The sequence below is a fragment of the Zalophus californianus genome, chromosome 6 (genome assembly GCF_009762305.2).
Source record: "Zalophus californianus isolate mZalCal1 chromosome 6, mZalCal1.pri.v2, whole genome shotgun sequence".
Taxonomy (NCBI): Eukaryota; Metazoa; Chordata; class Mammalia; order Carnivora; family Otariidae; genus Zalophus; species Zalophus californianus.
Window position 1 is genome coordinate 90049968 of NC_045600.1, and position 17205 is coordinate 90067172.

Genomic DNA, 17205 nt, shown 5'->3' on the forward strand with positions numbered 1-17205 from the left:
TTCTATACCTCTCTTAGTGATTAAGTTTTGATCCTTAAATAAAGCACAATGTGCCAAATGAATAAGATGCTTTTGGTCAAAATCAAGGACTGGGAAAGAGATTAACTTTTTCAGGTCACCAACCCTGGTTGAAATATTCTGTTCTTCTACACAGACCACTCTAGGCCAAGAGAGAAAGTGGAGTAATTCCTTAACATCCGTTCAGCCCTAAATTTCCCCATTACACTGACAGAGTTTTCTGAAAACTGGAAATCACTTCATAGTATGATGACAGTACAAGTTCATAAAGGACAGAAGCCATAACCAATCTGACATAGTATCTCCATTAAATAGCACTTTTTCTGGCATGTGGTCTGCCACTCCACATTTGTGGGATATGATGACAATCTGGAGATTTGCTGTGATTGCAGAGTCAATGGAGGAATCGCTGGTACCATTTGAGCTCTTTCCTCCTCTTTCCATTCATCTGCATCTGATGCCCTATCCACTTCCTTTCCTCTCTAAGAGTTAGGTCTGTCTTTGGCCTCGACCACCCAAATTCAATGTACAATGTTTGAGTAGGTTTGTGGGAGGCCAACAGAGCTAGAGATTACAGTAAGGAAAGCAGCAACGGTATCCTTTTTTCAAAATCCCATCAAAGTGATTACATAGTCTATGAAGCCAGGTCACAGGTACCCTTGAGCAAAGTAACCCTGTGGCTCTATTCCCTCTATGTCAGAAATATTCTAAAGGAAGTCATTGAACTAAAGTATAACAGTCGTTTGACCAAATTATTGTATTTCCCAATCTGGATTCAGAGGAAGTAGGAAAATCTTAGAGCTGGAAGGCTCTGCTATAAACATGTTAATGGTATGCAGTTACAAAGAAACAAGTACTAAGAATCACCATGCAACCAAAACAACAAAAGAAGAACATGAAGAATGACAGATCGTCTATTTACTTACGGACAATACACTGATTTCCACCAGGTAAGGTTTTCCATCCAGGACAACAGTAAGCATTATAACGTGATCCACAGACATTGGGTCTGGAAAAAAAAAAAATCCAATCACAAGATTCCATATATATATATATATATATATATATATATATATATATATATATATGACAAAATAAAAGGAAAAACGGTCTCTGAATTACAAGAATGGGACAAATTTTTGCTGACTAAAAAAAAAGGTAAACCCATGGGACTCAACACTGGCTTAGTAGTTTGGGATTCTTTAACATAATGATACCAATAAGGATATCCCTTAATATTACCTATGCATACATCAGAAAAATTAAAACCAGAGATGCCAAATGCAGTGCATTCTATCACTGCATTTGGCATAGATATAAATATCTATGGGGCTATATGAGTCTAATTTAAACAATAAAATTCCTACCAATCTAGTTAAGAAAGGCCATCATAAAATCTGCATACAAAGTTTTAAATTTCTACTCATTGAAGCTGTGCGTATTTTTTTTCAATGACCCAACTCACCCCTAAAATGTGACCATATTCTTCCTTTCACTAGAATTATGGGAATCCAAACTCTGACATTAGTCAGAAAAAATAAAAGCCAAAATATGTAAATATTTCTTTAGCCAAAGTTTGGAAACACAGTAGTTGATACCGGCAGTTACAGGAAAATAAAGTCCATGTAACTTTGGGTTTCTTGTTTACAGATATTTCATCAGGTTTCTTGGAGCAAAGCCTCCATTCAGAATTCAGATGACCCATATTTAACAATTTAAGGGAGCCACTGGGTAAGGCTCTAGCTAGTTCTGTCAGAAATTAAGGCGGAGGATTGAACACGCAGCAACCCCAAAGAAACCATTCATTTCACCATGCCACATCCGAGGGCCTAAACCTTGATGCTACCTCAAGTTTAGGGGCTGATGAATAAGGTCAAATGTTTTGCAATCAGTTTCACAAACAGTGGCTATTCCAAGGCTCACCGGTATAAATCCTGCAGTCCCATCAGCATAAACCTTTAAAAACAACTTCATAACTAAAATGTACTTCTAGTTGGGGTGCGCTCACATGTTCTCCTTGTCTGTGTCGACCATGTGTAACAGCACGGAAGCTTCCTGCATCTCCTCTGAACTCACTACTTCAAGCACAAGCAGGGCAGGGAACCAAGGTAAGGTCTTTGTCCCATCCTGTGCTCCTCTCATGGCCCCAGAGGACCTGGAGCCCTGCAGGGCAAAAAGCACACTTCCGACTGACTGATGCCGAGGTCAGAGAGAGAAGTAGGAAGAAAGTTAAAGGAACTTGGGAAAGGGCCCTACATCCATACCCGACAGCCCCAGGTATCTCCAAAGCTACCCAGAAAATGACTGGATAGAGGCTTACTTTGTGCCTGATGCGAGGGGCTCTCTGAGCCTTAGTTTATGTCTCTACACATCAGGATAATGTAATGTCTGCCTTGGCCCCACGTCATGTGTATCTATCTATCAGATGAAGTAATGGACATGAATGCAACGCAGCTTTACCTTCTGACCTAAATTAGCGACTCGACCAAAGGAACTATAAAAGGTTAAGGAAGAGAGTGTTTATCACAAATTCTAACCCGGGGGGTTCTCAATCCCGCACCCCTCCTATGACAAAGTAGTGCCCCAAACTTCAGTTCAGAGTACCCAGAACTCCTTGGGGCAAGTCAGAATCTTGGAAAAGGGAGTGAGATGAGAAGTTACGACAGGGAGCTAGGGTTGGGGGAGCAATCAAACCTTCCAAACTCCATAAATTCTCTAGATTGAAAATGATAATCCAAGCCAGAGTTAATCACCTCAAACCTTCCCCACTAACAGCTCATTACAATTCCACTGGATCCATTCCAACCCCAAAGCAAATCCTGGAATAGCTTCAGAGGACCCCTGAGCCTTTGTAGGTGTCCTGTGGTCGGAATAACTATGTTTTCAAACAAAAATCAGGACATATTATCTGACAAGAATGAGTGTATTTATGGAGTAATAACACATATAACATGGTGAAAAAGCTAAGAATAAAGAGTCCAGAATCAGAAATTTCAGCCTACAAAACAAGATATTCCAAAGATTTTCCAAGGTGTTTGAAAAATCACAGTAATATAAACATGCCTCATTGTTTTTTCAATGTTTACAATCAACCTACAGACAAAACATGGAAGAAGTTACAATTTACAATGATTGCAAATCAAAATGTAAATGTTTTCAACCTGCACCTGTAAAAGTAATGGTACAGCTGTCATAAATCAGGAAATGAGTTGGGAAGAAAGGTGTGGAGAGAAATAAAGTAGTTGATCCAAGAAACAGGTTTAAGTATATAATATAATGTTTTAAAATAACCAATAACTGAAAGTCATACTATGATTATAAAAAAAAGTGGGAAGGAAAAGAGAGAGAAAAGGTATAGATATCTCAGTGAGCTATGGCCCCATCTTTCATGGCAAGGAGCCAATGGGTACTGGGTAAATCTGGAAATAGAGATACAACAAGCCTGTGCATGGGGTCATGACGACAAACATGAGAAGAACCCAAACCAGAAATGGTTAAAAGTGGTTGGCTCAAGAGATGAGAATCTGGGGAGATGAAGAGAAATCTTTTGCATTCTCACCTAATACTCATTCATAATTGCTCATTTTTTAAAGCGTGCCATTTTACTTTGATCATCCTCTTTTATTTAAAGCAATAACTTTACTTTAAAAGTATAAACATCTTCTCTCATAAACGGGGTACTTTCTGCTTCATTGTATGAACGGTTTCATTCATTCACTGTTCCATTTCATTAGTGATCACATTTTCACTTCACTGCATTACTAAAATTCTACATAATGTCTAATTATGATTTATTTTTGTCTGCATGCTCTGGTCTTTTTTGAGTTGAATAACTTTATCCTTTATAGTAAGTAATATATCATTTCATTTCAAGTGTTTCAACCAACCTCCTCAAACAATGAGTGTTTTAATGTCATTGCCATTCATCCTTTAACACACTGAATACTATTAGGTTATGTGGCTTATTGCAAGGTAGTAGAAAGATGTAAGATTTCTCCTCTGCTAACTTTGGTCTTGAGAACTGCAAACTAACAGCACTCATTCAAACAAGCTGGGTGGCATTTATTCTACTTACACGCAGGAAAAACAGCTCTAATTCTAGAAATAAATGAATGTCTTATTTAAGTTGGAAAGCACAAAGATATGTAAAGTCTAAAGTAGACACGTTGGATTATTTCCATTATAAAAGATTTTATTCTAAGGTTTCAGCACAAAAGGCAGTAACAAAGCAGACAAATCTTTAGTGAAGTTATTTTTTTGTGTAAATGAAAGTGTAGCATTCATACCTGTCTCTTCCTTTTTACTTCATCAGCCATACCCACCAAACCCACCACCAAAACAAGTCAAGAGTTAAAGCTCAGTGGAAGTGGCAGTAGCATTTGGTAAATTAAAAGTAAAACTCAGGGCGCCTGGGTGGCTCAGTTGTTAAGCGTCTGCCCTCAGCTCAGGTCATGGTCCCAGGGTCCTGGGATCGAGTCCCACATCAGGCTCCCTGCTCAGCAGGAAGCCTGCTTCTCCCTCTCCCACTCCCCCTGCTTGTGTTCCCTCTCTCGTTCTCTCTCTCTCTGTTGAAAAATAAATAAAATCTTAAAAAAAAAAGTAAAACTCAAAAAGAACTTTATGCTAAGTGCTAAAGATACATTACTTTATTTCATCCTCATAGCAACCCTTTGAGGTAAGTTCTATTATTACTGTCCTTACCACTAAGGAAACCATGGCTTAGGAAGGTTAAACAAACCAGCAAGTTCCCACAGCTTCGAAGTAAAGAATGGGGATGTGAACTCAGGAAGCCCGATGCCAGAGTACACTCTCTTAACCCCTATGTTAAGGCAGAGATGCATTTGGGGGCAAGATGGTATTCCACCCAATAGCATTCATGAGGGTATGAGTAACAAAAGCCACAAAATGTCCATCAATAAACCACCAATTAAGCATAAATGGTTTTTACCTGTATTCTAATAGTTCAGGGTGGGGGAGGAAAATTTAGAGTCCACTTCACCATTGTATATTATATTGTTTTAATTGCTAAGTCTTGATCTGTAACTTCTACCAATTGCTTTGAATACAGTGCTCTACAACAACCCACCTCCAATCTCTCTGGGGAATGGGTGAGCCTCAGCAGGCTGAATATTCGGATCCAGTTCAGACAGTACTTGGAGATTGTGTGGGCTAGCAAACGCCCCTCTCAATGGAGCAAACAGCTGGGCTTTGCCATGTCTGACCACATCAGTGCAGGAATTGGCCTCTGTCCGCAGCGTGTCCACATTCCTTAGCCAGAATCCACTTTTGCAAGTCTGGCCTCTCTTACAGGCAAGATAGCCTTTTTACTTCCTATCCCAAGTTCAAATTCCCTTTCAGACAAGACTGGGGTAATAAAAACAAGTTCAGGGGGCTCTTATTTCATACACATGTGAAATGATTAAATCCTTGGGCAAGAAGAATACCAAGCATAAGTTAAACGTTAATGAGGCTGACCCTACTCCACGGAAGAGTTGCCTGCTTTTTTGAACTGTGAGGGGGAAAATGATGACTTAGTCCTCTTAAGTATATGTGTGGAGGGGTATCAAAAGGCATATACCCCCACAAAATAAAGGGTGCCTAACTGTCCATGTAACATGCCTCAAGATAATATCCTAATATTCCACTATTCCAGTTTTTAAAAATAATTATTTTCACTGTCAAAAAATGTGAAAGATCATGAAAAAACTATAATACACAAATGAGCTACATATATTGTGAACCATACAACATGACTTTAACAGTTTTTTGACAGATTTTTTTTTTTTATCGAGGTAAAAAGAAAAAAACAAAAGAAAAACTATGAGTACTATCTGATGAGGGGATCCACTACTACTCCAATAAACTTTGCAAGAGCTCCCCCCTTACTTAGGTGCCTTTATTCTGGCCCTTCTTGCTAAAGATGATGTCACATCTACTAACAGTGATTTGAATACCACATGTGACTATTCCAGTCCATCTGCCAGTCACAACACCTCAAGTAATGAAACTTCAAACCCTGGTAATGAAAACGGCTTCCATGGCCTCCTCAAGCTTCCATGGGGGCCCTTCAGACCCAGGGACTCTTTTCTGGATTGTCTGGGTCAACACTGGCTGGGACTCAGACAATTCTGGTTTCCTCCTTTGAAGGCTTAAGCCCGCCAACCTCTCCGACCTACTTCATGAAGTGTTATCCTCTTGATTTTTTGTAAATCTGAAACTGTTCTACAGTGAAAAGTTTCTTAAAAAGTAAAATAATAATACTGCAACCATGCAATTATAAATAAACTCTTCCGGGTTTTAATAGTGATCAAGACAGTCTTTGCTCTTGGAAGAAGACAGGCAAGTATGCAAAGAGTGTCAATACAGCAGGTAAAACACGGACATCAAGGTCAGCCTGGAGAGCTCGGAGTCCAGAACAATGGTGCTTTTCCCCATCATCCAGGGTAGGCTCAGCAGAAAGCTCTCTGAGCTATGACTTGACTGACGTTTTCCACTTGCTAAGAGGAATCATTATTCCATCCCACTGCTGAAATTCCTCTTAAATTCTCTAATTCCATTAGCAAACCCCTTGTTCATTATTTTATTTCAAGTTTTTATTTAAATTCTGGTTAACATATATAGTAAAATTGGTTTCAGGTGTCAAATTCAGTGACTCATCACTTACATATAACACTTAGTGCTCACCAGGGCAAGTCCTCTCCTTAGTGCCCATCCCCCACCCACCTCCCTCTGGGAACCCTCAGGCAAACCACTTGTTTCAGTCTTGTTGTTTCACTGCTGGCCTGCTATCAGGGTCTTTTCTCTTGGCTTCCTCCTTCTTCTCTACTTCCTTAGGACAATGGAGCTAAGTATCTTTTCACATTCACCACCACTCAGTTCTCCTACATTCCAAACATAGACCTTCACCCTCCCTAAGATGTGAAACATTTCACTATCAGCTTCAGATCTCTGCCAGGTAGGCCTAACCAGCCCACCCTCATCTTCACCTACACCTTCAATTCCACCCTCCTGTCCCGCTCCTTCCCCTCATCATCTCAGCCCTCACTCATGCATTCGCCTCTCCTCCAGGACACACATGCTAAATCCAGATGCTTCTTCCATGTTTCCTTTTTAATGTATCATTTCATTTCCCCCTGCCCTGGGGTAATCCTCCTCCTCAATTAATTCCAACCACCTTTCAACCTACCAACACAATTCCAGACATATCTCTCAAAAACCTACATATGCTATATTTTAATTATATATTTTAAATAATTATGTCTAGATTCTCACCCCTGAAACCTGCCTCTGCCCACTCTGTTCCAAAACTTCAGGCAGAGAAACAATGTCTGCCACGCCCACAATATCCTGGAGTCTATTTAGAAGCATACAAGATAACATTGACTGAGTGCCTTAGTAAGTACAAAGTACAATTAACAAAGATTAATACTATGTCTTTGATGTCCTAAATAAGCCATCTGTAAATGCCACTAACATGGAAACTGCCTAATAGAACTATTTCTTACAAATTAATCCATTTAAAAGAAAAATCTTTCATACCTATTTGAAGGGCTATCCTTAGCTAAACAGTAATGTATAATGGTTTCATGCCTTGGTTATTTTGCTGATGTGCTGATCATTAAGTTATTGTGATCAGTCAAGTTATCAATACTTACAGTTCAGGGATCATATATTTCCTTCAAAAACTCAATGTAGACAATTCTATTTATTTCTTTAGCAAAAGAAAAACAAAAATCCCAAAGCAACTAAACAAAGGTTTTCAGCTCACAGATTGGTGCACATTTCACTATGACAGGTTGTTGCCACTGATCAAGGCCAGAGATGGCGCCAGCCATATGTGGCCAAATCCTAAAGACGACCATCACAAAGATCACAGGGCAGCGTTGAAAGGTCTGCCTGAAGGTGCTACGTGGGGGATCACTTTCCTCACTGCTGAGGGGGGTAACTCACAACAGAGGCACAACAGAGAGGGGGCTGCATCAACCGTCTCATTTGCTCTGCACCCTATACTGTGCTTTTGTGGGGATTTTGTGTTGATCAAAAGCTACAGTCCAAGAACTTAAAAGCCCAAGGATTTAGGTCACTGTACCAGGGACACACACACACATACACACATCAGAGCCTACGAAAACTAAAGAAACAGAAAGTTGCAAAGACAGTTCTCCCAAATCTGGGAGATCATTTTAGACTGGCAGCCCATTTAAAACCTGTTGGAATCTTTTATAGGTGACTGGAACGTGTGTGTAGGTGTGTGTGTGCTTTTCTTTGAAAAAAAAGAAGAAGAAATTAAAGCCACAGCGTACACTGTAACAGGAAACTAGACATTGAACCACAAAGACCAGAAGCACCGCTCTGTACGGCAGGTCCTAATCCTGCTGATACACCGAGTACTTTTTGCTTCTGGGACTCTGGATTAAACAACCCTAGAACACACAAGTCTGCACAGACTACTAAACCATCCAAGTGGCCCCCAAGCTTCTAAAGGCAATGACTGGACTAACTTGCTGTCATAGTCTGCACTGAACCTACTGCTCTCTAAGGGAGGGAGAGCTCTGTGGCCGCCTGGCATCACTGAACCCCTGGCTGGGTGTATAAAAAGGTGCTCCCATCTACACATGGGGAGAGATGTATTTGTTTCTGAGGTTGGAACTTTACTATTTGACTCCATAATGACAAGGAGGGATTGCCTCAAAACCGAAAAATGAGCCTGTTTCAAATTTGCATCTCTCCTGCATCCAAGAGGATTTGACCAATGACACCATGAACACACATGGTGCTTCTAGAAAACTGCTTCCCAGAACTCTGCAACTCCTTGACTTTACTTATGAGTTCAAGGATTATGCTGACATTTTCTTTGACTGGGCTGTTACTCCATTTACTCAAGCCAAAGCCATGTTGTACTTCTCCAAAGAGTAGATGAAATTGTAGAAATGATTGAAACACAAACAAGTAAACTAAAGAAGTGACCCAGAACCCGGTGTGGTAAAAGGCAGAGCCAGGTGGTGTCTGGGGAATTCACTGCTCCCTTCAGTCCCAACTGCTCCCTTCCCTCGTCTTTACCACCAACAGAAAAAACCACGATTCTCACCACTTCCCAGAAATCCTCAAACCACGAACTCTGTCCGGGGAGATAATAATATCTTCTGAACGTCCTGGCAGCCACACGAAAGACAGGAAAACCAGCCGATGGGGTCAGGCTTAGGGGAAAGAATGGGGTCCTTCAGGAACTGGTAGGGCACAGTGACTCAATACTCTAGTTCCGGGGACTGGCAGCTCCCAATTGGACTAACAGGTAGAGCTCCAACATGTCATTTCTCTATTGGTATTTAAAACTCGGAATGGCTTTTCCAATAGAAACAATGTTAATAGGTGGTGGTTTGGTCCCCAGGCTAGTCAAATAGCAGTCTCTATCAGCTAAATAGGCTATTGTAGGCTGGTCTGGGAACCTGACCACAACTTAAAATGTTGTTTCTATGGGAAAACACATTCCACGGCAGGCAACCAGAAGGAAACTTGGCTACTCAAACTCATGGTCCCTGCAGCTACAGTGAACTTTGAGAACCGAACACCTTAAACTCAGGCCACTCCACAGTCCTGAGAGGGCAGCTGGGATCGGCACTTGCCCAGCCCCAGGCACAGTGCCATCCCCCACCCCTGCGTGAGGCTGTCAGGGCCAACAGGGCAGATCCAGTAAGTCAATAAATCAGGAATTTAAAAACTGAGTATACACTGAAACTAGTGAAACACTGTGCGTCAACTACACTCAAATAACAACAACTGAGGAGTAATTGGATATTCTAATCCTTAATATACCCGATTTCTTTAGAGACCAGAAGGTTCCACCCCACCAGCAACTATAATATGAGATCAATACCCTGGACTGGTTCACAAACCAAGAGTTCAGTGAGCCATTTCCAGAAAGACTGGCTTCCAGATGAAGCAAAGAAGCACGTCAGTTTTGAAGTCTATTTGGTGGCCTCAATCTCATACTCAAGTTACTTAAGCATTTCAGATCCCCTGGAATCTAATAATTACCCTCTCTTTTGCAATGTGAGTCCTCTAAAGATAGAAAATTCAGATTTATCTTTACAACCCAGCACCTAGCACAAGACCTGAATCTTAAATGGTAAATGAAGGTTTAGGGTTTTAAAGTGAGAGAGAACTCTGTCAGAGTAGTGAGCATTTAATTTGTTGAAAAGGTAAATGTTTATAAGAAAATAAATAACAAAATAAAGTAATGAAAAAGATAATTATTACGAAGAAATCAATATCATTTCAGCTACTTTTTTTAATTTTAAAAATGAAAATGAAAAGTCCAATACATAAGATACCCATAAAGAGAATTCACGGGGTCTGAGAGTGAAATTTTTCTGTGTTTCAGATGAATCACTTAGAAACATTTTACAGCTACAAACGTTTCAGAAACCTTGTGCCTCAAACTTTATTTCATAGGAGTCAATAGGCAATGGGTCTTTTAAAACATTTATCTACCAAACTTCATCAGAACAGAAGCAACATTGTTGCTAAGGAACAAAAAAAAATAGAAAATAAATCATTGATAGAATTTAAGTTTCTAAAAAGTCAGAAGAAGTCAGCTAAAAGCATGCTGTCATTGAGATTATTTCATTGAAATTAACAATTCACAGCATCAGGGACAAAGAACTTGGTAACTTTTTTTAACTTTGCAATTGAGGCAAAGTTGTAAGCATTTACTTCTAAACATTTAGATCTCCGGAAAATTTTTAACAAGAACAGGCTAATTTAAATTTGAGGAAATTTTACGGAATCAGAAATTTATCTAGTCCATGTGAAGATACACTGTAGACTAAAAATAATAATTACCAGTTTCCAGAGAGCTTTATAATTTACAAAGTGATCGTGTGACTCTTCCTCCAAGTCTTATCAAGAAAATATATTCCTGTGCCCATTTTCAGATGAGGAAACTGAAATTCAGAGAAGTGAAGTAATTGCTCAAAGGTCACACAATGGAAACATGTCATAAATCACTAATTAAAAACAAAAAGAATTTATTAATAAAACATTCCAAGGTCAATACTAGAGATTTTTAGAGATTAGAGAGATGTTTCCATAAATACCCCAACAAGAATGTGTTCATTTATATAAACTAGTTTATGCATAATTTTTTGTATTTTGGTTTTCTTTTCTTGGGTCTACAAAAACAAACATTTTAAGACAGATCTTCCAAAGCATATTGGAAAAAGAAAGCAATGGTAAAAGGAACACATTTCAGAAACACTCACTCCTATAGACTAATGTGTCTGTGTGGTGAGTATCCTATCCCGTTCCTTCTAGTGAAAATATGAGTCAGCTGTTAATATGTTCAGTGTTTGGGAGAGTTGTGGGGGTGGGAAGCAAGGTAGAGATTCAAAATGTGGACAATTCAAAACCTACTCAAAGCTGCCACTGGAGAGGCACCTGGGTGGCTCAGTTGGTTAAACACCTGCCTTTTGCTCAGGTCATGATCCCAACGTCCTGGGATCGAGCCCCGCATCAGGCTCCATGCTCAGCAGGGAGCCTGCTTCTCCCTCTCCCTCTGCCTGCCTGTCTGCCTACTGTGATCTCTCTCTCTCTCTGTCAAATAAATAAATAAAATCTTAAAAAAAAAAAAGCTGCCATTGGAATATGTTTTATACATGTAATTGAATATGGGTATGACTTGTCTTTTTAAAAGTCAGTTCAAGGGCACCTGCATGGCTCAGTTGGTTAAGCGACTGCCTTCGGCTCAGGTCATGATCCTGGAGTCCTGGGATCGAGTCCCGAATCCTGCATCGGGCCCCCTGCTCAGCAGGGAGTCTGCTTCTCCCTCTGACCCTCTTCCCTCTCGTGCTCTCTATCTCTCATTCTCTCTCTCTCAAATAAAAAAAAAAATTAAAATTAAAAAATTAAAAAAAAAGTCAGTTCAAGCAAAACCATCAGAACATGCAGGCAACTGTCTGATCTGGCTCAGGAAGACAATGAGATGCACAAAGACCAGGGTGACCCAGATGATGTTCTAAAAAAACACTCTAGTTTCGGGTCTCTATGACTTAATTCAGAGGCTGTCGACACGCTGTCCATTCCATGCAGAATGTGGCAAACTCACATTTCAACTGCCAGCACATCTCTTCCCTGAAATCCAACCCAAAAGATTTCCCTCTCAGCCTGAGTGATGCCAGCACTGTCCTCCCCAAACTTTTTGAGCTCTGGGGAAGGTGGGACAGTATTCGTGTTGCAAACTATGATTAAGCAGACTGGGATCTCAGTGCCAGCCCAAAACTTCAACATAGTGACAACCTCTAAGAAAGGAAATGATGCTTACTGGATAGTTGAGGGTATTATAATGCTAATTTTCAATGTAATAGTGGTATTGTGTTTATGTTTCTTAAAGAGTCCTTATCTTTTGTGGTGTGTACACACACACACACACACACACACCGGAATATTACACAGCCATCAAAAAATCGAAATCTTGCCATTTGCAACAACGTGGATGGAACTAGAGGGTATTACGCTAAGCGAAATAAGTCAGTCAGAGAAAGACATGTATCATATGATCTCCCTGATACGAGGAATTCTTAATCTCAGGAAACACACTGAGGGTTGCTGGAGTGGTGGGGGGTGGGAGGGATGGGGTGGCTGGGTGATAGGCATTGGGGAGGGTAGGTGCTATGGTGAGCGCTGTGAATTGTACAAGACTGATGAATCACAGACCTGTACCTCTGAAACAAACAACACATTATTTGTTTAAAAAAAAAAAAGAGAAGATAGTAGGAAGGGAAAAATGAAGGGACGGAAATCAGAGGGGGAGACGAACCATGAGAGACGATGGACTCAGAAACAAACTGAGGGTTCTAGAGGGGAGGGGGGTGGGGGGATGGGTTAGCCTGGTGATGGGTATTAAAGAGGGCACGTTCTGCATGGAGCACTGGGTGTCATGCACAAACAATGAATCATGGAACACTACATCAAGAACTAATGACGTAATGTGTGGTGATTAACATAACATAATAAAATAAAGTTAAAAAAAATAGTCCTTATCTTTTAGAGGTACATATTGAGATGTTCACAACAAATTAAATAGTTTTTCATAGGTTTATCTCAAAATAATCTGTGGCAGGGGAAAGAAGTAGATAAAATAAGATTAACCATTAACTGATAAGGGCGAAACCTGGAGCTTCAAGGCATGATTCTCCCTAGTTTGTCTATATTTGAAATTCTCCATATTAAAAAGTTAAAACAACTTCGCAGCAGCATGCGGTCTAGTTCATTCTGATAACCATCCTGTTCTACAATGCTACTATAACAACACACATTGTTTTCTTTTTCATTGACTTGAAGACTCACTTTTATCTGTTATGCAACTCAACATTCTTGAGTGGGATGGGGATCCCCATTTGGAAATAATAACAGTCCAATCCGAAGATGTTTATCATCTTAAACAAGCAGCAAGAACTAACCAAAATGTTTCTATGCAGCTACTAAACAAAGTTAATGTTCATTAGACAAGGAATCCAAGAACAAAAGACTTAACCACACTCGTGCAAATAACTTAGCATGTTAGCCCAGGGGATGGGTTTCCTTGGGCATTACAACTGCTTTTTGACATGATCCATTTTCATAAGTATACCTTGTCTTTCCTTATGCCCAACATAAACCCATCAGTTAACAAAAGATGAGTTTGAGGGAAAAGGGATTAATTTGTATCTGATCCATCAAAGGGCTGAATGTTGGCTTTTCTGTTCACAAATGGAAGAATTCTTATAGTCTTGGGAAATATGAAACAGGAGAAAATCATTTAGCAAGGAAACCTGGTATGTTTTCTGACTCCTCAAAATGTGAGAATGTGTGTTAAACAACCTATTTTCAAGGAGGGGCCCAAACGCAAACAAGCAGAGATCATCCAAGGTCAAATTAGACTCTGTTGTCTAGGGGCGCCTGAGTGGCTCAGTCATTTAAGCGCCTGCCTTCAGCTTTTTTTTTTAAAGATTTTATTTATTTATCAGAGAGAGAGAGAGAGAGCACAAGCAGGGGGGGAGCAGTAAGCAGAGGGAGGAGCAGACTCCCAGCTGAGCAAGGAGCCTGATGCAGGACTCAATCCCAAGACCCTAGGATCATGACCTGAGCCGAAGGCAGACGCCCAAACAACTGAGCCACCCAGGCATCCCAGTACAAAATCTTTTTAAAGAACCCTCAAAAATAAGAAAAATATCCCCATTTTAGACTTTGCTTTCCAGAACTGTAAGATGTTCAAAAATGTCTACACAAAGTCAGAACTGCTGACCAAAAAAAAAAAAAAAAAAGAAGGAAAAGACGGCTTACATATTCTTGTAAAATTCCTGAAAGGTTTTCAAAAGTATAAAAAGAAAAGTTTATTTCATTAATTGGGGTTTCTTTCTTTTCTGGGAAGTCAATAGAGCAGAAAAAGTACCTGGTTGTTTGTTCGTTTGTTTTTATATTTTTGTATTTTTTTTTATAAACTATGATTGTATTGGTGATGGCGTGACTTACCCCAAAGAGATGAGAGATATTAGGTAAATTGAACATTTTTAATGACAAACAGAAAAATAACTATTATCTGTTTAAACCATTCCTTATTTAAGGAACTCTTATTTTTACAGCCTGTGAATGAACATGAAGCAACCACAGCTTCCTAGGGTTTACTGCCAATCAGTTAACAAGAGGTTGGTATGTAAGGATTCGGGGTATAGGAACTCTACCAAAGCACTGCCTATATTAAGATAATGTATGTTTTTGTTCTACTTTCCCAGATGCTCAATAGTTTAATATCTCTTAAAAGTCAATTCTCATTAGAATTGAAATGGGAATCATTAAAAGAAAATGAAAAAATAAGATTTTCAATTTCTCAAGAGAAATTGGGCACAGAAGAAAAACAACAACAAGTAAGAATCCTTTGTACTGAATGAGCAATACGTTGCTGCAGGGCATGAAGCCAAAGAAAGGGAAATGCTCAGTTGGAGAGCAAAGGCCATGGCTCTTCTCAGAGGTGGCCAATCTGAGTCAGCCTAGCCCTAAATCACGTAAGATGGCCTGCCCACAAAGCGCGCAGAGGGAACAGTAATGACAGAGTGAGTTGAAGGAGTTCTGGGTCTATGGAAAGGGAGCTTTCTCAGTTTGGGTGCAGATACTGTGCTTAACCACCTAGCACCCCTCTACTTCTTAAAACCCATTCCACATGACTCAGGCCGGGCCACCCAAGTGCCCCATTTCTTTGGCCACAGTGATGGGCACAGTGACAGGAGCAGGGCCAAAAGAAGGGACCAGCAAGAAGGAGACAAGTCCTGTTTGCCAGAGCTCCCAGTAAAAAAATACAAACTTCTCTGGAGGAGTTGACAGGGATGTATTGATAAGGAATTGCACTCAGTAAGTTTATTTCCCAATAAAGATAACACAATTTAAGGGAAGGAGAAATTGAAAAATTAAAGCCTTATCAGCCCACTGTCTTTAGGTATAACCAGATCTCCACAGACAAGGTGAGTTTCCATTAAAATTATATATTTTTTAAATGTTTGCAGTTCAAGTTTGCTCCCTCCGTTTCTGAAAATAATCATTCCAAAATGAGAAGGTTGAGACCGAGGTCTCCAGATGCTAATGGTTATCTAACTTTTTGCTTTGGCCAAAAATATCTGGCCTCTTTGTATGACTCCAGCCCCTCTTTATCCTTATCCCTAACAGAATTCTAATCATCCTCATTACCATAGCTAAACACATCAGGTGCTATACTAGGAACTTGAAATGTATTTTTAATCTCCTTGAATCCTAGAACCCAAAGAGGTGAGTATTATAGTCTCACTTTACAAGTGGAGAAACTGACAGTCAAACAGGTCAAACCAATTGTCTGAGGTTCCTTCCTATCAGGTGGTGGAGCCAGGATTTGCCTCCAGGCAGGTCTGTGTCCACACTTCCAAGCCTCCCTAAAAACATGGCCAATTGTTATTAGTGTTCCTTGAAAATGACACCTCGGCCCTTTAAAATATAGTCTCACAAGCAATAGCACTGGACCCAGCTACCCACAACCAGGCTCAAATAGGAAACAGTGTGAGGTAAGTATAACATATACCCCAGCCACTCGCTCCGGGTTTTTATGACTGGACTGCCAAATCACTCCTAGCCAACTTTTCAGGAAATGTTCAGACACTTTCTCAGATTCCAGCTAAAACAGCAACTATGTGGCCCTGGGGAGTACAGAGCTCACAGGGTGGTAAGGGGATATAAAACTTGCAAACTTGAGGTCAGTGGCCTCACCTCTGGGGTGTGAAGCAGCAGCCCGTGAAAGATTAAAAACCGTCTGTCGGCTTGATCGCTGCATATCAAGTCCCTCCTTCCAAAGCACTTGTCCACATCACCTTGGACATCAACCCCATCCGTAAAAGGAGAGAAAGATTCTCCAAGTGTAGTTCTGCCTAGAACCATTGGAAAGAATATAATCATTTCAGACTTGAGATGGGGTGTTCATTCGGGGAGTTAAACATTAGGTCCAATTCAAACACAGTTAATGCTCAATAAATAGTTGTCATTTGGATTAGGCAGATGTTCTACAAAATTATTGGGATAGACGATATGGAAGAAAAGACAAGAATTTAAGATATTTTTTCCTCATTGGCAGGCTTCTTACATGGAATCTAAATGTATAAATTAGGAGTGTGGGTAACTGAGTCAGGCTATTACAAGATAAGAGTCTGAGCTTCCACACTTAGAATTGCCATGGCCCGTCCCAGGACATTTGACACTCTAATTGTCAATTACAAGTGTGAGTGCAGTGGTAGTGGTGGTGGGAGGGGATGTTACTCCTCAGACTTCCGGAGAAAGATTCTCCCTTCTCATTCTCCCACCCCCTCCCCGTTACTCTAACTTGGAAAGCCCCATCCTACTCAACCACACCTAATATGGAGGCTTCCATGGACACCAAGGTGGCACTGAAGAGCTAAAACACTAGTGCCCCGCTTCCCATCAGGGTTGACCACTGAGCAATCTATGGCACTGCCTAAGGCCAAATAAACAAGAACAAGACAAATGTCCATGCCCATGTGGTACAGGAGGTTTGCTTATTTGAAGCACAAGTGAGGACTTAAGAGATACCAGTCACCCTTTCTAAGAAACGAAGACAAAGAGGAGAGATAATCTGGTGCCCAACGACACACTTCTCCTTAAATTGTCTTTTGTCACTGT

The 17205-nt window shown here is 40.3% G+C and overlaps 1 protein-coding gene across 4 annotated transcripts in view; it reads right to left on the minus strand.

The window, feature by feature from the left end:
• FBN1 (fibrillin 1) overlaps window positions 1–17205 on the minus strand; it is a 224955-nt gene that overhangs the window by 195927 nt on the left and 11823 nt on the right. For all 4 annotated transcript variants that reach the window (XM_027569942.2, XM_027569939.2, XM_027569940.2 and 1 more), the window contains one exon: window positions 945–1027. In XM_027569942.2, coding sequence (XP_027425743.2) covers window positions 945–1027 — 83 coding nt within the window. The remainder of the gene's footprint in view (window positions 1–944; window positions 1028–17205) is intronic.